General features: G+C 37.5%; 2 protein-coding genes across 2 annotated transcripts; both read left to right on the plus strand.

Annotated features, from left to right (window-relative positions):
• Positions 1–1,400: 1,400 nt before the first annotated feature.
• LOC148905839 (uncharacterized) lies at positions 1,401–22,880 on the plus strand. Its single transcript, XM_089038702.1, has 4 exons — positions 1,401–1,537; positions 21,594–21,686; positions 21,768–21,924; positions 22,402–22,880. The coding sequence occupies exons 2-4, from the start codon at positions 21,619–21,621 to the stop codon at positions 22,717–22,719; spliced, it is 543 nt and encodes a 180-aa protein (XP_088894828.1). The 5' UTR covers positions 1,401–1,537; positions 21,594–21,618; the 3' UTR covers positions 22,720–22,880.
• On the plus strand, positions 1,549–6,931 carry LOC148905840 (uncharacterized). The gene has a single exon (XM_089038701.1). It carries the CDS (start codon positions 2,039–2,041, stop codon positions 5,057–5,059), a length of 3,021 nt encoding a protein of 1,006 aa, XP_088894827.1. The 5' UTR covers positions 1,549–2,038; the 3' UTR covers positions 5,060–6,931.
• Positions 22,881–23,726: the final 846 nt, after the last annotated feature.

Genomic DNA, 23,726 nt, shown 5'->3' on the forward strand with positions numbered 1-23,726 from the left:
CTTTATCCGATATAAAATCACCTTCATGGTCATGATTTCTATTGTGTTTTCTTCATGAATCATTAATGAGTTTTCTAACTAAGGTGTAATAAACTTAATACACCGAAAACACAAAAGAAAATCAAAACAAAATGTGGACAATAAAGCGTATTAAAGTGTAATACGTTAAAGTGTTCACTGACGTGTTGAGGTTTTTGAAAACCACTATATGAGTTTGTATGTTTGATAAATTATCATTAGAAATGAACGCCGCGTTCGGTCTATCAAGTTTTTTTTCAAATTATGTTATTCAAAAAGGTTTTAAAAACAAGTTTTACTTCGGTTCCAGGTCGAATATGAAGTTGGCGTCCGCTTTTCTGGTTGAACAAGTTTTTGCAATAACTTAAGATGGCACATACATGAAAAACAGGTCCCTAAAACAGGTCTTACTTCTATCCGAGACACATTACTGAGCTAGGCTTTCAGTTGATGGAGGACATAACAATAGGGGCCCAATTCTCAGGAGATTGAAATTATTTTGTTTTGTCCACCAAATTGAGGTTGTGACTGCCCCGGTTAAAAATGACGAAGAATCCGCTCTTTCTACACAAAACTACACAAAAACTACACAACATCGCAAGCTGGACAAAAAAATATCCAAATGATCCTTAACGTACTTGAATAAGACATGGGAAATGGTCATTTACGGCATCAAAAGGAAAGAATCTCTTAGACTGCTTGGTGTAACCTTCCAGAACAAGCCAACATCGTGGAACGTACATTCACATCGATAATTTGCTATCTAGACCTTCCAGTCGATTATATATCATCAGGAACTGTAAAGCCTACATGGACACTCCCCTAAGCAACTATCACAACTATTTGATTCACTGATTGTATCACTTTTTACATACAGAATACAAGTCTGGGGGCAGCGTCCCATCAAAAAGATCTTGAACGAATTGACAGGTTTTTCAGACGAGCAGCTAAATTCAGATACAACAACAGAAAGATTACCATCTAGCTGTTCAAAGAAACCAATACAAACGATTCAAATTTAAACACTTTCTAAGGGACATGCTACCACCTATCAGAAACCGTCCTTTAAGAGATCGAAAGTATGATTTTATCATGCCTCATGTTAAGACTTAGAGATTTAAAAATTTCTTCATAAATAGGTATTTTCAATCAAAGTGTTTTATAATATTTGTACAGCTATATTTATGTTCTATTTATATTTTACATTTTTGTAACAATTTCACGTTTGTTGAAATTGCCTTAATAAAGATTCATTCCTTCCTTCATTCAAGATTCATTCATTCATTTATATTTGTGTTTATCATATGACCCGTATCTGCCCGGGCGCGCGCTTTAAAAAAAACGTCGTAGCGGGAAATGGCGTGAGCAGGGCCAGGGCGGGAGGAGGGAGGGCGTTGAAACGGGCATACATCTATTGGCCGATCCGTGATGCGGAGAGGAGGACTGGGCACTACTCTGACTGTCAACAATGGCGGACCGTTCGTAGAGGAAGTTCGGCTGACAAGAAGATCTTTCAAAGGTAAATTTAGGCTTGTTTATCTATGTTTTTAGCCAATAAAACAATTTTATTGGTGTTAGAGAATACCCAAAACATAAAAAGAGTTTTTTATTACGAAGAATTCGCTGGTTTTTGTAGTCAAAGAACCATTTTAATAAGCGACTGCCTATGGTTTTTATGCTAGATTTTATATAGCAAATGCGGGCGCAGGGCATTTTTGGCTTTGTTACAATGTTTTCCAAAACCTAGTTTATATTTTTTTGAAATGTTCATATAGTGTTCTACTTATGTGAAAAAAATCAGACTGAGCAAATTTGAGCAAGATTGGTTTTTTTACATCTCAAATTTTGATCAGCAAAGCGCTAGAGAATTCATATAGTATGTACACCTTCCAATGATGTAGACAAAATCAAAATTGACCTGAAATCGACATACAATTTGTGTCTATCATGCTTTCCCGCCATAATTACAGTGAGCTTGAGTTTGATTTTGGGTTCGTAACGGTGAGTTTTAAGCTTCAAGATGAGTTTCAATAAAGAATCAAATAAAAGACCCCTCTCGACTCCTAGAAAACCACCATCCAAGAAAGGAGCGTATTTTAGCACGCCTGTGAAAATAAAACAAAAATTGAAGGAATTACAGCTTCTTGGAAGCCTAAACGAAAGTTTTAAGATTGCAAATTATAATTCAACATCAAAAACATGTGGTGAAGCGTCAAGTTTAGTGGATACTGTAACAGTTTGTGATGAAGAACGAATACACGAACAGGTCAAACCGATAGATGTTGGAACTACAAATACTACTAGCACACTGCCTAATTTAGATGTTTCTGCCTCGGTGCATGATTTTAGGAATGGAAGTCCATTGCTTGAAGTAGAGTTGCTACTTTATGCACTTGTCAATGTAAGCTTTCCCGAAAATGCTTTCAATTTTAAAGCTAAATCTGCAGAAAAATATGACCCCATCATTCAAGTCATCGATAGAATTTATCAGGTGCAGTTCAAGAATCACGATTTAAGGAATTATTTTCATCGTGCCTATCATAATCTGGTGAAAAACTTTGGAAAAATGAAAGGAATTCTTAGATGGGTCTTTTTCAAAGAAACAATATCAAGAACTGTTGAAAAATTCAATCCCCTTCTAAAAAGTCTTTTGTCTGACAATGTTGGCACACACAATAGCATTGATGAATTTAAAAAGTTTTTGGAAATGGAGTGTTTGCAAATATTGAATACTGATCAGTCGAAAAATGAAGATATTTGTAAGGGTGATCATGATACCTCTCTGGAAATGTCTCAAAATGTATTTACAGTTGAAGAAATTCCTGAACTGCACATCTTTGAACATTTTCCTAAGTGGAAAGCAAACTACAGTCATGACAAAAAGACATGTCATCTGTTCTTTTTTTCTGGAAATGATGGTTATGCTAAAGTTGAAGTAATTATTAACAGAAGTCTAACCTGGCTTATAGCAATAGAAGGCAAAATTAAGTACACAGCAAACTTAGAATGGGCTGATGTCTCAAATTATATCACCAATGTTACTGAACTTCAAAAACTCATGTTAGTAATTGAAAGTTCGAAAGTTTGTAGAGGTTGTCCATTTGAGCCTTTTGAAGGAACTATACCAAAGGACATCAATCAACCAATTTTTTACACAAAAAGTAAAGAAGCTGCAGCATATGTTGAAACAAATCTCTCTCAATTTCATCAAAAAGTAATCAGATCAACAGGTTGTGTTATATTTCTCCCTGGAGCAGATGAAGTGGTTTGCAACAGTGTATGTGATTTGTGTATGAAAACAGAGCATTATTTAAGGACAAAAAAATCCAGGCTTAATAAAAAGGAAGACAAAGAGAATGTCTCACCTCAAAGTTCACATCTTAACTTCGTTTACATGAATAAAGAGGAATTACTTAGTGTTACTAGAAAGCAGGCAGCAGAGCTAAGAAAACTTCATAAACAAGTGCTACAACTTGAAAAATATAGAGAAAAGATGAGTGGCGTTGGAGAAAAGACTGATAATGACCTAAAATTTATGTTTAACAATCTTAACAAATGTTTAATTTCAAAAAGAGAGAAACTAAACAATCCGGTGTGCCAATGGGAAGGATGTTCTAGTAAAGAGTTTTCAGATGTAGAATGCTTATATAGCCATGTAAAGGAACATATTCCTGAGACTGACAGCACCATTGCTCCCATTGATCGTGTATATACTTGTTTGTGGAAAGAATGCCAAAAAAAATTTTCAAAGAAAAAGCTTCTATTAAATCATATTCGAGACCATACAGGCAGTGCACATGATCAGTTTTTTGAAATTTTGTTAAAGGATCAAGCAAAATCACTGACAATGCCATCAAAACAAATGCGCTGGCATCCTTTGGTAATCAAGTGGTGTTTGAGAATGTATAGTAAATCACATGCTTTGTATGATGATATTAGAGAATCTGGATTCATCAAATTACCAAGTGGCAGAACTTTAAGTGATTACAAGAATTTTTGTTCCCCTCAATCTGGGTGGAGTACAGGTAATATTGCTGCAATGAAAGATAAGATTGAAAAACTCAAACTAAAGAAGTCTGCTAGGATTGGTGCACTAATATTCGACGAAGTGAAAATTAAAGAAGGGCTGGTATTTGACCCCTCCACATGGGAGCTGATTGGATTCACTAACCTTGATACTGATGATGCTATTGACAATGAACGTCCCCCAAATAGCCAGCCAGAAGAAAGACTTGCAACACATGTTTTACAATTTTATTTCAAGAGTTTATTTGCAAAGTTTGAGTTTCCTCTGAGCTATTTTTTAACAAAATCAATCACTGCCCAGAAGCTCAATAGGGTTTTCTGGCAAGGTGTAAGCTTGCTACATGGTTTTGATTTCACTATTTTGCTTTCAATTTGTGATGGAGCTTCTGAAAACAGAGCATTTATAGCAATGAATGGGAACAATGCTACAAAGAGTCAAGGCTGTAATCCCTTTTCAGGCAGGCCTATATTTTTCTTCTCTGACCCACCACATCTCATAAAAAAGCTAAGGAACAATATTTTCAATAGTGGATTTAAAGAAAATCACACACGGTATTCAAGAACACTCAAACTGAACAACAAATATATTTTATGGGACCACATATATTCAGTATATGAACGAGAAAAAAGAAGGCGTCTTTATGCAACACCATTGAGAAGGGCTCATGTTCAGCTTGACAACTGGAGTAAAATGAGAGTAAAACTGGCTGTTAACACACTATCTAAAAAGGTTGCTGAGGAAATGAGAGCTCATGAAAATAATGCAACAGGATCAACACAGGAATATATATCCATATGCCATGATCTCTGGGAAGTATTTGATAGTAGGCAACCACTTGCATCTATTCATGACAATCGAATTACTAGATTAGACAATATTTTATCCTTCTTTGATAACTGGAAAGCCAGTCAACAACAAGTGTTTCCCACCAGATCTGAAGTATCTAGTCATTTTATAACTTGGCAGACAATGTTTGATTTACAGGTAGATCAACAATGTTCTTCAGTTGTGTAAAATATAATTAACAGGAGATTAGAAGAAAAGCAAACACAAAAACATTGACAATCTTTGCTTTGGTAATAGTACAAACAGTTAATCCATGAAACACTAATTACGAAATAGTTGAAAATAGTACTAATTAAACAATAGAAAACAATGGAATTTGCATGAAATTGTGCTATTTAGTATTGCTAAAGAAAGTTCCACGATTTAATATATTGTTTGCACTCTAAAGTACTGAAGTGATGGATGTTTTTGTGGAATTTTTGAATAATTTTAATATGTCTTCTTGAAATAAGAAATTGGGTAAAAATATAACATTGAAACTGGACTTAATAACATGTAAGCAAGTAAATGTAAAATTGTCAGTTTGTTTTAGCACTGAATCATACTTGCAAAAACATTTACTCAGTGGTAAAGGGGAAACATGTTATTTTAGACTTAAACACTAATTATCTTCACAACTTTTAACATGCAACTATGCCTTCTTGATCTATTTAACTTATAATTACATTTTCAAAACTACATGTAAATATGTCAAATATACGGTTATCATAAATCCTTGATGTCACATACTTATGCACTTCATTTGTAGAAATAGTACTTTTATTACAAGTAGAAAAATTCCAGTTTCATTTTCTTTTTTTCTTTTTCTTTTTACAGGTAACCATTAATGCACTTAAAGATCTTCTTCAATATATCAACAGTGCTGCATTTAAAGATGAATTTGGAAATGACCTTTATCTAATTTTAAAAAGATTAAATCAAGATTGTGTTGAGTCATTCTTCTCTGTCCAACGTCAAATGTGTGGTGGTTCTCATAATATGACAGCGTACACTTATGGTTACAACCTGGCAGGCAATATCTCCTTCACAGGGTCAAAGTTAGTGTCAAGAAAGCAAACCAATGTCTTTGAAGTAGAAGAATGTATGAACGTTGCAGCCAATTCAGGCACCTTGCCTAAACGTCAGATGGGTGAAAGTATTTTCAGCAAGATTGTGTGGCCTGTTACATTAACCTGATGTTTGTACATGTAATCATCACTCCCAGGCACTCAGCTTCAGTTTAAAGCTGAAAAAAAAGGAAACACTGTTATGTTTTCATATAAAAAGCAGTGATACTAGATGGATGAAACTAACAGATGTGAAGAGAAACTATATGAAACATTGAAATCTGTAATTATTGACCATTCAAATCTTTACTTAATATGAAAAACAAAGAGTGTGACATGCCAATATGCCTAAATTTAGCTTATCAGAAGATGCTATTTATTGTTATGTATTGATTGGATGGGCATTCAGATTCACCAGTTGACAGTAAAAAGTTATTTAGTTTAGTACAGTTTTAAAACATACAATGTTGCATTTAAGACCAGATAGTTAATAACATAACTTATAGTACACTCAACAAAATTACTCAACTCTTATTTGTCAAGAGGAGTACAATTATAGCGTTAATTGTACTCCGTAGGAGTACCGAATTAAGTCGCTATGGAAACACGGCCAAACTAATGTCAACAGCAGCAAAAAAAGCTGTAAAAACTAATAACAACCAATCTTTTTTATGCATTTCAGTTGTGCCATGGACTGAAAATCGGCCCCCAAATAGACAAAGATGAACAGCGTCGCTTCGCATTTTTTACTGAAATTTTGTTGAGTGAACTATAAACGAAATATCGCCTAAAGGCTCGTGTATTAAAGAACTTTCGAAACATTACGAGTGTCTATTAATTTCCAAATTGTACGGGAAGATCATGCGATTTCCTATACAAATGCTTATAATAATAGTGACGAGCAGAGAATAACCTTATACCATGGACTGACACTATACCTTTTAGAAAATCATTTTGAAAATCATGTCTTAGAAAATAAAAGCTGTTCGACTAATCTCTCCTGAATTCCTTTTTAAATAATGTTGGGTCCCTGTGTCTCTCTACCCTTATTTCATTTAGCAGCTCTAGTACAACAATGCACAACAAATATATATACCTTCTCTGGATATGGAATGTTTAAAGGAAAAGTCTACCTTATCACTGGTAACAGCACAGAAATTTGTTTCTCTTTCCCTTTTCCATCAAATGCAGGTTTTCCTAATGCTTTCAAAAGTTTTGACAATTGTTTCCCAGTCAAATTGTTAAGCAGCTTATGTGGATCAGCAGATTTGCCAATTTCTTCCAAACAATGTGACACAGTGTCAGGGTTACTGAAACCTTCTCTTAATTTGATAATTATTTCGGGTGTTTTGTCAGCTGCACATGCTTCTTTTTGTTTGCATTTTCCAGATTTATTTCCTTTTGGCTTCTTGATTTCTTGCCTCAATGCCACACTTCCTTTCTGGGGTTTTAAATTCATCTTCTCTCGTACAATCTGCTGTTTCGACTTGACAAACATTGAACAAACTCTTTGCATGACAGACACTTGCACTGCCGCTGGGTAATCATTTTTGCAAATCTTCCCCCAAGCATCTCTCAAGGTCTTATTTTCAGACATGTTCTTTAAACAATCGATAATGCTTTGGTCATTAATTGCTGACACAGAGAAAAAGTTCTCAGTAAAATCATGTAAAAGAACAAAGAAAGGAATGACCTCATTGTTAATAACAAAATGGTATTCATCTCCTACTTTTTCATCAGTTCCAAGAGTCTTGATTAACTCTAAAGCTTTTTGTGGTTCAACATATACTTCTGTACTGTCATTATTACTTTGCTTCAAAACTAGGTTACAAGAAGATTTGACGAGGTCTCTTGCTCTCTTCACAGCCCACCCTCCGTGGTAACGAATTGCCTGCTATTCACTTTCATCAGTTGCACCGGACGTTGTAGTAATTATCAGAGGATTGTTAGATGTTTTACCTTTAACGGTCCAAAAGTGAAAAAGAATGTGCTGAAGAACAGTGTGTGTGTGTTTGTCTGGAGAAATGCCACAATTTCCGATTATTTCGTTCCATTTTTGTTCAACGTCTGCCCTTTCTGGTGAGTCACTTTTCAAAAAGTTTCGTTCGATCCTTACAGAACGTTCCTGTTTTTTCTTAAGCTGGACACCATAAAAAGATGTAAAAGCTGACCTAATGCTCTCAAGCAGCGAAGACACTGTAGGATGAGGTCCTGCATTTTTGATAAAGTTCAATACTTTCTCCGCAACAAATAATTCACGAGAAATGTTCGATTTTTCATCCGATAGTCGAGAACATATATCAACTAATTCGGCTAAAGAGACCTGATCGAAACGCTCTTCACAAAGTTCAGTCGAATCTTCCTCAATATTCACAAATTCTTCAAGATTATCCTCTGCTAAATCATCCGTCAAGTCAAGCGCAAGGAATTCTAAATCCTCTAGCACAGCTTCTGCCATCTTATAGAATCACAAACTCACCGATACTATTGTTGATACTGGCGGGAAAGGATGGCAGAAGCAATATTGGGCAGTTGCATTTTTAGTCCGCACCCCCCCTATTGAGGACATAACTTTTCAGTTCCCCCCTCCCCTGGATTTTCCAGGGCCCTCAAACCCCCCCTCCCCTGGATTTCCACTTAAATTTAATACCCCCTCCCCTGGATTTTCCAGTGCCCTCAAACCCCTCCTCCCCTGGATTTCCACTTAAATTTAATACCCCCTCCCCTGGATTTTCACTACCAAATTTAATACCCCCTCCTCTGGGTTTTCCAGTGCCCTCAAACCCCCTCTACACTGGATTTCCACTTCCAAATTTAATACCCCTCACATTTCTACTTAATTTTAACACCCTTTCCCTTATTTGACATAAAATATGTATTTTGTCTTATTTAAAAATTTACCTTATTGGAAAAGTGTTTCAAATTATTTCCAAACTACATTCTTTTTGTTTTTCGACTGCTTTTACATACACGGCCTAGTTGAAAGAAGCCTCGTAGGAAGAAAGAACTTATGTAATTTAGTGAGGAATTTAATAATTAAATTATTAGTGATTGACCATAATCCTAAGGAATGTCTTGGTTATTAAAAAAAAGAAAAAGATCAGCTCCAGTGATTTATTTTGTCTTTTTAATACATTCCTTTATCAGTAAATCAATAATTAAAATCCTCACTAAATTACAAAAGTTCTTTCTTCCTATGACAACCTTCTTGCAACTAGGTGTAACTTGAAACAGTTCCTTACGTTTATGTATGAAACTGAATTCTGCTAGAATGCAGCGCTTCTAATCAGATCAGAGATTATTTTTTCAATATTCAATTCAATGACAAGAATGATCTTTGTTATCTACCAATGGTCAGTTTGATTATCATCATCAAGAGAAGTCTTACGCCAGGAAAGGACAGCCAGATCATCGTAATGGTTGGACAAGAGAACAGCCAGATCATCGTAATGGTTGGACATGAGAACAGCCAGATCATCGTCATGGTTGGACGAGAGAACAGCCAGATCAACCTAATGGTTGGACAAGAGAACAGCCAGATCATCGTAATGGTTGGACATGAGAACAGCCAGATCAACGTAATGGTTGGACAAGAGAACATCCAGATTATCTTAATGGTTGGACAAGAGAACAGCCAGATTATCTTAATGGTTGGACAAGAGAACAGCCAGATCATCTTAATGGTTGGACGAGAGAACAGCCAGATCATCGTCATGGTTGGACAAGAGAACAGCCAGATTATCTTAATGGTTGGACAAGAGAACAGCCAGATCATTGTCATGGTTGGACATGAGAACAGCCAGATCATTGTAATGGTTGGACGAGAGAACAGCCAGATCATCGTCATGGTTGGACAAGAGAACAGCCAGATCATCGTAATGGTTGGACATGAGAACAGCCAGATCAACGTAATGGTTGGACAAGAGAACAGCCAGATTATCTTAATGGTTGGACAAGAGAACCGCCAGATTATCTTAATGGTTGGACAAGAGAACAGCCAGATCATCTTAATGGTTGGACGAGAGAACAGCCAGATCATCGTCATGGTTGGACAAGAGAACAGCCAGATTATCTTAATGGTTGGACAAGAGAACAGCCAGATCATCGTCATGGTTGGACATGAGAACAGCCAGATCATCGTCATGGTTGGACAAGAGAACAGCCAGATTATCTTAATGGTTGGACAAGAGAACAGCCAGATCATCGTCATGGTTGGACAAGAGAACAGCCAGATCATCTTAATGGTTGGACGAGAGAACAGCCAGATCATCGTCATGGTTGGACAAGAGAACAGCCAGATTATCTTAATGGTTGGACAAGAGAACAGCCAGATCATCGTAATGGTTGGACATGAGAACAGCCAGATCATCGTAATGGTTGGACGAGAGAACAGCCAGATCATCGTCATGGTTGGACAAGAGAACAGCCAGATCATCGTAATGGTTGGACATGAGAACAGCCAGATCAACGTAATGGTTGGACAAGAGAACAGCCAGATTATCTTAATGGTTGGACAAGAGAACCGCCAGATTATCTTAATGGTTGGACAAGAGAACAGCCAGATCATCTTAATGGTTGGACGAGAGAACAGCCAGATCATCGTCATGGTTGGACAAGAGAACAGCCAGATTATCTTAATGGTTGGACAAGAGAACAGCCAGATCATCGTCATGGTTGGACATGAGAACAGACAGATCATCGTCATGGTTGGACAAGAGAACAGCCAGATCATCGTAATGGTTGGACAAGAGAACAGCCAGATTATCTTAATGGTTGGACAAGAGAACCGCCAGATCATCGTCATGGTTGGACAAGAGAACAGCCAGATCATCTTAATGGTTGGACGAGAGAACAGCCAGATCATCGTCATGGTTGGACAAGAGAACAGCCAGATCATCGTCATGGTTGGACAAGAGAACAGCCAGATCATCGTCATGGTTGGACATGAGAACAGCCAGATCATCGTCATGGTTGGACAAGAGAACAGCCAGATCATCTTAATGGTTGGACAAGAGAACAGCCAGATTATCTTAATGGTTGGACAAGAGAACAGCCAGATCATCTTAATGGTTGGACGAGAGAACAGCCAGATCAACGTAATGGTTGGACAAGAGAACAGCCAGATCATCGTAATGGTTGGACGAGAGAACAGCCAGATCATCGTAATGGTTGGACGAGAGAACAGCCAGATCATCGTAATGGTTGGACGAGAGAACAGCCAGATCATCGTAATGGTTGGACAAGAGAACAGCCAGATCATCGTAATGGTTGGACAAGAGAACAGCCAAATTAACGTTATAACGGTCTTCACTTTTGTACGGGCATCAGCTTTCCTTTTGACAAATATTCTGATATGCATATTGTATATACACTTTCCTCCTCAGCAAAATATACAATGTCTATTGTGTCGTTTTCAATGGAAAAACCTTGGACTGCTGCAGAGTACCATCCTACTTTCCAACCACTATCTCCAATTTCTTCTCTTGACCACTTGACTTTCACTTTTTTCCCGACCACAAAGAATTGTTCATGGTCGGGAGCTTCAGGTTCTGGCATATCTTGATTAAATAGCGGCTTGGCTTGTAGCGTTTCACATTTCTGTCTCCGACTTTCCTTTAAAATACTTAAATAATCATACAGGGGTCTTAACATTTCTAAATGGATATTGTTTATATCGACACTGTCAGGAACTGGAAGGAAGCTTTTATCTTTGATATTTGACGAGTGGGTCCTTTTTTTGAATTTGTCAGTTGGGTTCAATATTGCCATTCTCCTCTCCTCTAAAATAATTTTAGGAATTAGAGAAAGCATTCTTCTTATTTCGTCTTCATGGCTTTTAAAGGCAAGTTGGTATCGGTTTTGTCTCAGTAAGAATATCCTCAGGCACAGTTCTTCTTTGTTACCTTGGGTTGGTAAGCCATGATAGTGAAGAATGTACCTCAGCTTCGCTACAGGTAATTTTCTTAGACGTGGTATGGATGATGGAACTGTCTGAAAATGTCCATTATAGATCTGTTCTTTTAATGGTGGCTCGTCTCCCTCCGACGTTGCAATTCGTTCCACTAAGTGGTGTTTCTGCCCTTTTGTTGAAAGACCCATCTTTTTACAAACATCCCTTAAGGTTGCAACATTTTTAGAGAACCGTTTATGTCTCCTCCACCGTTCCCTTTCTTGATCTTCGATCACCTCTGTTGATATTCTTTTCCCTTCCTCTTGAAAATATCTAGCAACCTCTTTTTCAGGAAGCCACACCAAAAATGATATTGCAGGAAAGACACTCTCAGGAGGGTCACAATTCATCGCACTCATTATATCCAGAAGTCTCTCAGGTCTGAAGAGCCCTGGAGACTCGTCCCAGGGTCCGCAGATTATTTGATTTCTATCAAATGACAGATAATGAAGTTCTCCACCAGTAGCTAGCCATCTCATATAATCAGGAATTGGTTGCATTTCTTTTCTTGGCAGTGCTTCCCCTCGCCACTGTTCGTTTGGCCTGTAAAAGGTAGCCTCATACTTGTCAACCCAAGCAGTTCTAAATTGAGTATAATTATTATTAATCATCTGGTAGTCATCCAGATAGTTTCCTGAAATATTTTCCTGCTTCAAATTCCAAATTAGCTCAATGTCTTTCCAAACCCAGCTCTCCTCTATTACTTTGTATGACCAATCACACTCTTCTTTATTTTCTTCTGAAAGCGACAGAAAGTTTTTCAAGCGTTCCTCGTCGTTGAAGATATATTCTGATGACCTTATCCCCCTGTAGGCCTCCAACGCCTCCCCCCCATATTTTGCCTGGCTAAGGCAGGAAATAACATCATTTGTCATTGCTTCCATGTTCTCTTTGTGCTTGTTAGACCCGGGGTCTACTTGGCCTTGGTAAACTTTGTGAGCCGAAAATGGCCCGTGGCGAGATAGAGCCTCGTCCTCGATGGCGTGAACACGTTCAACGAAGTTTCTCTTGCTGTGATATTCCGCAAAAGATACTTGTGTAATCTTGTCAAGATTAAGAAGACGTAAAAGTCTAACAAGGAGCATTTGAACCAGGGGACTTGCTGGCTGTTCAGCTGGACCGTTGTCGACAATGAAAACAAAAATTGTCTTGAGACTTCCTTTCGAGGGGTCCCGGAAAACGCAATCCAAAGACGGTTTTGACATCAGAAGAAAGAGCTCATTAAATAATTTTATAGTTGTATCGGGCTCCAACAAAGATGGATTTAAAAGCGTCACTGCTTTTCCAGTACGAGTAACATGAAGAAGAGTGTTAGAACTATGCAGATTCAAATGGAGGTCATTAACAGTAAGAGAGGACGGAATGCTTTCACGTTTTGTTATCAACGTCTTCATGAACAGGTGGGTCATAGGTGTCACTGCATCTGTTCTGCTTTGGTTCCAATCGTGGTCTGGGCACTCTATGGTCTTCCAAGCTTTTCCAGGCTTTTGAACAGGAGTTATTTCACCACATACAATTTTTTTGGCATCTTTAGAATCAATAAGTACGTTGTCTTTTCTTTTGTCACTTAAATCGCAACTATAATTTACATTGGCAGTGCTGTAGTGGAGATTTACTACAAGTTTATTTACAAGAGTTTTGGATTGGTGGTGCAAGGAAATTTTAGCGTTGACTTCCTTTCCATGATGATGTCTTAAGGCGCTTGCAGAATTTTTTTTATATGTCATTGTGTAGTTGAAACAAGTACTGAGAGAAATGTGAAAAGAGGGAGGTGAAACGGCGTTAATTACTTCTAAAGCTTGCCTCATGAAAGTGTTGTTATCTTTACTTCTAAACAACACATCATTCTTTAGTCGGGGGTGTGCCTCTAATCCTCCTCCTGAATTTTCTCTTTGATCCGCTTCACCAAAAACGTACTCTAAAACACTTGCTAGCTCAGGCCATTCCTCGCACTTCATCATTCTTCCTCTACTTTCTATATTGAGTTTCATTTCCTTATCCTTTCTAGCTTTGATTATTCTTTTCTGGAGACGGCTTTGCTGACTGTTTGTCATGTCGTTACGGACACATTGGGACGTAATCTTGATGTCAAGAAACTTTGAAATATTACCTTTAAGCTCGTCTCTGCAATTCATTACTGCGGTCTTATTTTTTACGCCTTGGAGTTTTGAAACGAAGTTAACACTTGTAGCATGTGCGAAAATTCCTTTAAGAATGTCTCGATCCCTTTTGGTATCCATCATCTCCAGAGACTTGTTGAAAATTCCTCCGATTTTCTGATCTATGTCATTGTTCATGGAATATTGGGAATCAATTGATAATTTTTGCAACTGTTCTATTACTACCTCGAACGTTTGGTTTCTGTTTTCCATAATGTACGATTTTCCATTAAGATAAAATTGTACAATGTTAAAGTATCGTCCGAAATAAGAAAATAAGTATGACGAAGGCATGGCACGGGGTTTCTCTGAGAAGATTCCTTCACTTTCTTGTTTGGCTGCGACGTATACTTTTCCTGCCTCCTGAACCGCAATGACTGCAGAAGATTTGATAAAGTTTCCCACAGCCAGCAATCCCGATAACTCAGCTGTTCTTTTACTTCCAGTTTTAATAGACATCTCTGTAACTATATCATTAATGTTTTTTTCCAGCGTTCCTTTCGCAATACCAAATTGAAACCCGTTCCCTCCATTTCTTGAATGTTTATTCGTTTCCGCCGTTCGACTCCAATTCTTTGCAGCCAATCTACCTCGCTTTCCCAACCAGTTCTTTGTGACTGCATTCATAGCTATCTGCACGTCTTCGGGTTTGTCATGATATCTTAAATTTTCTTCTTCGTGTTTTTTATTAATTGCTATTCCTCTTCCAACATCTTTATTTGGAACATTAGTTGCAGGCCTCGCAGTCTTGTTTCCCCTCGCGCGATACCATTTTCGTGAAACTAATGGAAGAGATAGCAAAGATTTAAGATTTACGTTTTCGTCATTGGTATTACGAAGCTCCAATTGGTTACCTCTAGTATTATACCAAGACCGTGACAAACTTTGCATTGAAACGTAAAAGAAGTCATCTTTGTCTTTGCTGTTCTCGTCACTATCAAGATTCACAAGAGGTACAGAGGCACAGGAAGGGGAGGCAAGAGAAGAATTATCTACACCATCGTCATCTTTGTCTTTGCTGTTCTCGTCACTATCAAGATTCACAAGAGGTACAGAGGCACAGGAAGGGGAGGCAAGAGAAGAATTATCTACACCATCGTCATCTTTGTCTTTGCTGTTCTCGTCACTATCAAGATTCACAGGAGGTACAGAGGCACAGGAAGGGGAGGCAAGAGAAGAATTATCTACACCATCGTCATCTTTGTCTTTGCTGTTCTCGTTACTATCAAGATTCACAGGAGGTACAGAGGCACAGGAAGGGGAGGCAAGAGAAGAATTATCTACACCATCGTCATCTTTGTCTTTGCTGTTCTCGTCACTATCAAGATTCACAGGAGGTACAGAGGCACAGGAAGGGGAGGCAAGAGAAGAATTATTTACTTTATCGTCATCTTTGTCTTTGCTGTTCTCGTCACTATCAAGATTCACAGGAGGTACAGAGGCACAGGAAGGGGAGGCAAGAGAAGAATTATTTACTTCATCGTCATCTTTGTCTTTGCTGTTCTCGTCACTATCAAGATTCACAAGAGGTACAGAGGCACAGGAAGGGGAGGCAAGAGCAGAATTATCTACACCATCGTCATCTTTGTCTTTGCTGTTCTCGTCACTATCAAGATCTATATACACAGAGGCACGCGGAATTGAGCACTTTTTCATCTCTTGTTTCCTTTTTTTCTGTGGTAAAGGTTTTCTTTTTTGTTTCTTGCCAGTGCTAGAAGGTACTAGTGGTGGAAAATCAAACTCTGTAAAAATAGTATCGTTTTGAGATGGAAAAATAGGGCAGAAATGGTTCGGCTGGAATGCTGTTCCTTTATTGTTATCAAGATTGCCGTCTCTAGTAAACATTATGTGAAGTACTCCGTCGCCCCTTTTTTTACCACGAGGATTAATAAGGCCATGGAAAAGTGGTCTGATGGCTAGATTTAACTCTGGATATACGGAAAAGATTGGTATACCAACGATAGATGAAAGCGCCATCATATGTATTAAACCAGACCAATTTCTTTGTATACATGTTTGTGTTGCTTGTTGTTTTAAGCAATGAAGTCTTTTATGTCCATCCATTACGTCGACCGACAGAGACATCACAAAGAGCGATGTTGTGCTGTAGTTTGTACTTGCGTCTGTAAACCTTTGTTGGTAAAGTTATATGTTTCATGTTAAAATCGTACAAAATCCTGAGATTAATTAATTTATATATATATAACATGTAATATTAATTTTCTTTGCATAATTTAAATTTTCTAATATTCCTTTCACCAGGAGACCAAAACATAGAGCTACATATTTAAATTCGCTTAAAGAATTAAGCAGCAAAGCACTTTTTAGCCAGAAACAAAGGTTCAACGAGAAATGTTGACCAGATCTTCATATAGATCTAACCGAAGGAATTATCGCTTTTCGCGGGAATCTATTTTAGAGCACTTAGCTTCATTAAAGTAATAAATTCTTGAAACCATTTCAAATCTAATAAATATCGATTTTCGAAATTTGAAATTTGAAATTTTTTTTTTAACTGTTGGCGCCCGGAGTCACGAGTCCAAATTTCTAGTGCGAACGTAGATTTAAACGTCCATCAAATCTTTGCCAACTGACTGAAATATCAATGGCGAAGTCGGCAAGGGTAGAAACTGGACTTTTCGGTTCCCTGGAAATAGCATTACAAGTTACGAAGTTACAAAATTAGGAAGTTAAAAAATTACGAAGTTACAGACTAAATCAGTATCTGTCATATTTCTGTCAACATATCGTGATTGGCCCTGTTGGCGCCCGGAGTCACGAGTCCAAATTTCTAGTGCGAACGTAGATTTAAACGTCCATCAAATCTTTGCCAACTGACTGAAATATCAATGGCGAAGTCGGCAAGGGTAGAAACTGGACTTTTCGGTTCCCTGGAAATAGCATTACAAGTTACGAAGTTACAAAATTAGGAAGTTAAAAAATTACGAAGTTACAGACTAAATCAGTATCTGTCATATTTCTGTCAACATATCGTGATTGGCCCGGGTCGCACTAGGTTTGGTAGAATTTGGTGTCTTAATCCGACTGAATCTGTCATCGCAAGACGATTTCTAGTGCGACCGTAAGTTTGCCCGTCCACGAAAAATTTGCCAAGCGACCAAATTATCAAAGGAGCCGTCGAACATGTTCGAAGCTGGAACTTTTGGTCAAAGTTTCTCTAAACAATAGAAATCGCAGCGAGAACTGTCATCGCTTGTTAGTATGGCTGTTAGAATAAAACCAGAGAGCGATTATTATGCCCCTAAAATGTGTTCTGAAAGGATACAATCCTACCAAAACTTTAAAAAAAGATTATTTTCTATCAATTACGAGTTTATTAGTGACTGCGGGTTGATACATTTCGATTTAAGACATTCAGATATCGCATCGTGTAAAACCAAATCAATTTGTTTAAAAGTTATAGAGTCAAAACTACAAGAAGGACAACAAATAAGCACAGTTTTAGGTACGCTTTGATTACGCGCCCGTTACTACTTCTGTTGAACGTTGACATTCAAAAATCGGTATAGATCTCTAGTGCGACCCTGTTCAAAATACCAGACATTTGTTGTTTCCGGTGTCAGGGTAAAAACTTTGTGGGGACTTTGGCGTGCAAAGTTTTAAATTTGGCTTCGCTTGTCATATATTTACAGAAAACCAGAAGCCTTTATATGTCTGATCAACTAGAGTGGAATATTTATTATTTCTGTCATTTAATATGAATATCTGCTTTTTCGGCATGTACTGTTGTCTTTGCTTACCTTGGATGATTTGCGTAGAAGTCGGCATTTAAGAATAACTCTGCAGCGGTCAGGAGACGAAGCACAGCATTTAAATTTTCTTCTCCACATAGTAGTAAAGAAACAGAATTAAAGAGACAGTTTCCGTTGCCAGTCGACTTGATTGGTGTGGAATCGGGGGGAATATCTCTTGGCATTATGCACCTAGATAATTCATCAATTTTCCACGTGCTGTCCCATGTGCTTGTCTGATCACTCTTCGGGAGATATTTTTCATATACCTCTACAAGGTAAAGAGCAACATCTCTATTTCCAGCTTCAATTGCTCGCTTCAAAGTAAACAAATCTGCGCTGACGGTTTTTTCACTTGGAATATTCATTTTTAAATTGAGTAACTCCGTAATCCGATGCAAGCACTCACTTCTACTACTACCGAAGTAATAAGTGATAAATACAAAACAATGCCGACTTTTATCTATGTGCGACGATTCGCCTTACCGTGATAATTGTGCAAATCATTTACTGAGTCGGTCATTGTGCAAACCCCGATTTGGCAGCTGTACATTAAGAAATTTTGGCCGTATAATAAAAGAAATCAAATAGTATGTGCCCAAAAAAATGATGTTTATTCCTATGATAGAATCATTCCATAAATGCGAGAAAATAGAAACTTTCAAGAAAAACTAATTACAATTTCTTAACTATTTACATAAGATCTTACAAAACATCAATATCATGTTCTTCTTTGATATTTTTTGCCAGCCCCTCAGTTTCATCAAGCGTGAGCTCTTCTATTTTTCCGTCATTTGTCCCCGCGTCTTCATATTTAGCTTTGCCTTGGCCTACCCAATTTAAGCTTTTCACTAGATCAGCCTGAGCAAGTTTCAGCTTAGAAAATAAGTCATGAAGTACGTTTTCTTCAGCTTCAATGATTTCCTTATTTTCTACAGTGACTTGGTTTAGCTCTACAATTCTTTGATATGAAGCATTTCGATCAAAATCTGCCTTCGAAAGTTTTTCAATATTTTTCAGTAGGTTTCGTTTCCTCTGCTCGCCTATTTCATCATTTATTAAGTGTTTATCAGCTTCTACTTTTAGTAGTTCTGTGTATCTTAGAGTCCATTCAGTGTCAATTATTCCATGTTGCTCCTGAATGGACCACGAACCATAAATGGGATGCCTGCTAATCTTTTTTCCAAAATCGTTCCAAAATTCCCTTCTTTGCCGCTCAAACCAGGTGATGCTTGGCGTATCAATCTCTATCTTGCTGTAGGTCTTCATTCGCTTCCGTGGATCCAAATTGGATTCGGAAGGATCAAAACATCTTTTTTGAGGTGGAGCAGAACAATTACCCGATGTTGAAGGTCTTTCAGTAAATCGCATGTGAACTTGGGACGCTGGTGGCTGGGAATTTTCAATATTGGTCATCACTTGTCGCAGCCGCAGCATGCTCTCTTGTTTCGTGGACAACGATACCATTCTATGGGTGAACTTGAAGATTGCCTTCATGCGCGGTTTTTCTTTAGAAATTAATTCTCTTAATTTCTCAAGCGTCATATCTAGAGCGATGCTCGGAAACTCTATAACTAAATCTTGGTTTTCGTCGATCACATGCACTGTTGCATACATTTTCTGTGTCATACTAACGGTATAAAAATTATAAATGAATATTGGGTCAAGAGAGGGTGTTAATAAATACTGGAGAAGAAACCGGAAATCACAGCTTGCATAAGATTTCACGGAACACACAGACTTTTCTGTGTTAATCCTTATAGATTACAAAATACCGGAAATAGAGCTTTGTCGGACCCCTCTGACAGAAATATGATTAAAAGTTGCTTTCGATCTTTATATGCATAATTACTTTGACAATGAATCCGAAATTGAGCTCGCGGTAAATTATTAGCCTTCCCGCCAACTTCCCGCTATTTGAGCGTTATTTACACGAAGGAAAAAGGTCTTAATCTTAAAATGTCTAAATCAGCCCGTAATAAATAGAGCTTTTGTTAAGGGTCATGATGATGTATGGTTTGTATTTTTGAACTCGTTGGGGTCTATTGCATAGCAACAACGTCGATGTATCGAAAGCATTTTATAAAGTGCGATGCTTAAACCAAAACAAGCGACAACAACATGCCTATGATCGCTTCCGAGAAGGACTCGGGCAGGAAAATCACATGAAGTCATGACGTCAGCGTATTCGAAACGTTCCGGTTACGAAATGTTAAGTTCCGTTTTTGGTGGAAAATTGTTCCGGATTCATCCGGACTAGTGTGGACGGAATGCCTAAGCGGATAAATAAAGTTGCGGATTCAAATTTATCCGGCATAGTGTGGACGGGGCTCAGTGACCAGCAAAAACAGAACCAGCAATTAAAAAAATTATTCTTCATTTTTTCTTACATTTCGTTTCTTAGAAATTATACCAAAAATGTTCATAGCACCATAATTTTTTCTTCTGGGATTGATCCTAAAAATAGTCATGGAATTGAATTATGCTATATAGAAGATTACTAAAATTCGTAATTTCAAATCAAAGTAAACAAAGGAATGAACAATAACAAAGATATCATTTAAACCAAGTATTTAGCTTGATTTTTTAATGTTTTTTCTTAAAGCGTCTTGGGCTTTTCTTAGGGTACTTCGAGCTATATCGAAATTCGATTGGAGTCCTCTTAGTTCAATCATCTGTTGCTCGGTCTTGGCAGACTCAGTCTTCATTAGCTCCTTTATCTTGTCACTTAGAGTTTCACACTCTCTCTTAGCTAATTGAACTCTTTCTTTATTTTTTTCTAATGTTCCTTTCTTCATACTCGTGGATGCCATACGGACACCACTGCTTTCTCCTAAAAGGATTTCAGTTTTCTTTAATCGCCAAGCATTGTGTATTTCCTCATGAATTTGAGTTTTTTTCAAATTAGACTTGGCAAGAATTTTGGCCTTTGCATTCCAGAAGATTCGCCTTTCTTTTTCTTTGCCACGTGCATCTTCAATCTCCTTTTCCTTGTATATTTTGATCCCTTTAAGTAGCCATGCTTCGGGTGATTTAAGGCCCATTACAGTAGCCTGCTCAGGGATAGGTTCCTTGTTTGGTTCTTTTTCACAGACTTGCTTCACAGAAGAGGTTGATGTGGGTGGGCACACTGATTCACCAAGGTCGAAGACGGTTTGTTCTTTCTTTTCCGGAGGATATGTAGGATCTCTTTTTTCCTCAACAAAACGCATGTAGTGGCCTACTCCCTCAGTGTATGAGACCGCTTTAACTGCGACGCGTGCCTCTTGTCGTAGGGAAATACGAACGCCAGATGAAGGAAAAAGGAATCGAAAATCGTGGGGCAGCAAATCCGGAACTTCTTCCATTATTCTAGTTCTCAAATCCGAAAGAAAACATTCTGGATTAACTTCAAAAAGAGAACTGGAAGGCACATCGTTTTCATCATTTATCAAAGTCAAAACATCCATGATTACTCGGTGATGAGTATAGTTTAAACTTGCGCTTTTATGCTTCCCTACGGATGAAATCCAATTAGCGAAAACAGCCCGCCCATTATACTCGGCGTATTAGTCATATCCGCAGGAAATAGGGAGGATCAAACCAATCAGTGTTAGCCATACACATCCCACTACGAGCGTGCATCAACGAATATTAATATATAAGGCAAATCTAAAATATGTCCGCTCTTTTTGTTGGTGTGAACAGCGTTTTAAAAGGGTTTCATGCCACTCAAGCTGTGCTTGAAGTGGGCAAAGAATATATTCTGACGAAAATGAATTCCGTGCATGATGAGAATGCATTTTTTGTTTTAAGTAAGGATGGGACTATCCAAGCATCTATGCCAAGAGAGCTGGCGAGACTTATTGCTCCATTTAAAGTTCGGGGGCAAGTGTTGTGCATCGTGTGGTAAGTAAAAATTCATATTAAGAATTAACAAAATAAAAATAAAAATGCAAAAGCTCGACGATTTTTTTTTACTATTTTCAGTTCCCCCACAGCCGGCCTCAGAGAATCAAACAAAGGTTTATTTGAAGTGGGAGGTGGCATTGTCATGCCTTGCATTTACTGCATACAATGCAAAAGCGAAAACGTTGCCCGGACTCTTGCAGGAATTATCCCGAATAGTCATCTGCGCAAACTAAAGGTTAGTAAGAATCAATTGTCCGAGGTTGGCAAACATTCACGTCTTCATTACGACAAGTAATTATATACTTATCAATCATATGCGACTTTATAAGACCCAAAGTGACAGTGTCATTTCAGTCTATTATGTTGTCCACGTTTGGGAACCTGATTCAAAATTTTGTAAATACTATTGACCCAAGACTCGGTACCCACAACAAACTCTTTTTGGACCATGTAAAGCATTCGGCTTGCCATTGCTACTTTTAATACGAAATGATTGAATTTGAACTGATTTTGAAAATATGTTTATGAAGTTTGTTTGTCGCTAGATAACTATGAAAACTATTTTACCTTGGTTGTTTTTTTCAAGCCAATTTTTTATCCGTCTATTCGGAAGTGTTTTCAAATGCCGTTGTTGCTGCCGTTGTACGTGTTGAAGTATCATCTAAATATTACTAAAAAAAGTAAATTTATACGCGTCTTTTTATAAATTCAGGAACAAAACGATACTATAAAGGATCAAGAAATAAATGTCGGTAGCAGAAGCTCCTGTAGTGCACAGGATTCGGAAGACTGCAAGGACAATGAAAACCACGATGACAGTGAAGAAAGTGATAGCTATCGATATCAGGAGCAAGACGACCCTGGACAAGAAACGTTCTATGCAGAATACCAACAAGCCCAAGAACCAATTGACTTTGACGAGGAAGACAACTACGATTACGATCTGGTTCCATCTTCAGTATCCCCGCCAGGCATAACAGATGATTGGGATGTTTATTTTCAAGGATTACCCCAACTGAACCAGCTGTAATATGTGTACTCGGTTTTAAATTATGAAATGTGAAAAGACATGAACAAATTCGAACTTACATGTAATAAATCAATACTGTTAGTTTTTACTATGTTTGTGTCTTAGAATTTACCTCATAATTTTGAATTTTGCAAACTATTAAACATTGTATACTGTTTTAATACTCTTTGCAGTTGCATTTTGCCGTATGCAAGGTCTACATGTTACACTTAAAACCAAAAATTTTGAATCTAAATCAGGTATATACCCATGTGGGCCACGATCGATAATAAGATTTGCCACTTTTTCCGATATATTTGCTTTGCATTGAGTAAAAGCAGATATTTCAAAAAAATTTGAAATTTTACTGAAAACCTGACACTTTCCCATCTTCCTGTAATTCCAGTAAATTAATTAGATTATTAATTTTAGTTGATTAATTAATCTTCCCAAGGATAATTGACGATTTTAATTGACCCCTTTCATTTCTATCATTGAGTTATCCATCTTTTAACAACATTGCCAGGATTCCAATTAACCATACAATAAACCATACCTTGGAAATCCAACTTTTACAGACCACCCCTCCCTTGGATTTTCCGAATGTCCTCAATAGGGGGTGTGCGGACTAAAAATGCAACTGCCCATTGTATGTAAATTTCGCTAGTCTAAATTTGAGATGTAAAAAAACCAATCTTGCTCAAATTTGCTCAGTCTGATTTTTTTCACATAAGTAGAACACTATATGAACATTTCAAAAAAATATAAACTAGGTTTTGGAAAACATTGTAACAAAGCCAAAAATGCCCTGCGCCCGCATTTGCTATATAAAATCTAGCATAAAAACCATAGGCAGTCGCTTATTAAAATGGTTCTTTGACTACAAAAACCAGCGAATTCTTCGTAATAAAAAACTCTTTTTATGTTTTGGGTATTCTCTAACACCAATAAAATTGTTTTATTGGCTAAAAACATAGATAAACAAGCCTAAATTTACCTTTGAAAGATCTTCTTGTCAGCCGAACTTC

The sequence above is a fragment of the Actinia tenebrosa genome, unplaced genomic scaffold, assembly GCF_029948245.1.
Source record: "Actinia tenebrosa isolate PJP-AT-01 unplaced genomic scaffold, QUT_ActTen_1.0 PGA_scaffold6__47_contigs__length_16458017, whole genome shotgun sequence".
Classification (NCBI taxonomy): Eukaryota; Metazoa; Cnidaria; class Anthozoa; order Actiniaria; family Actiniidae; genus Actinia; species Actinia tenebrosa.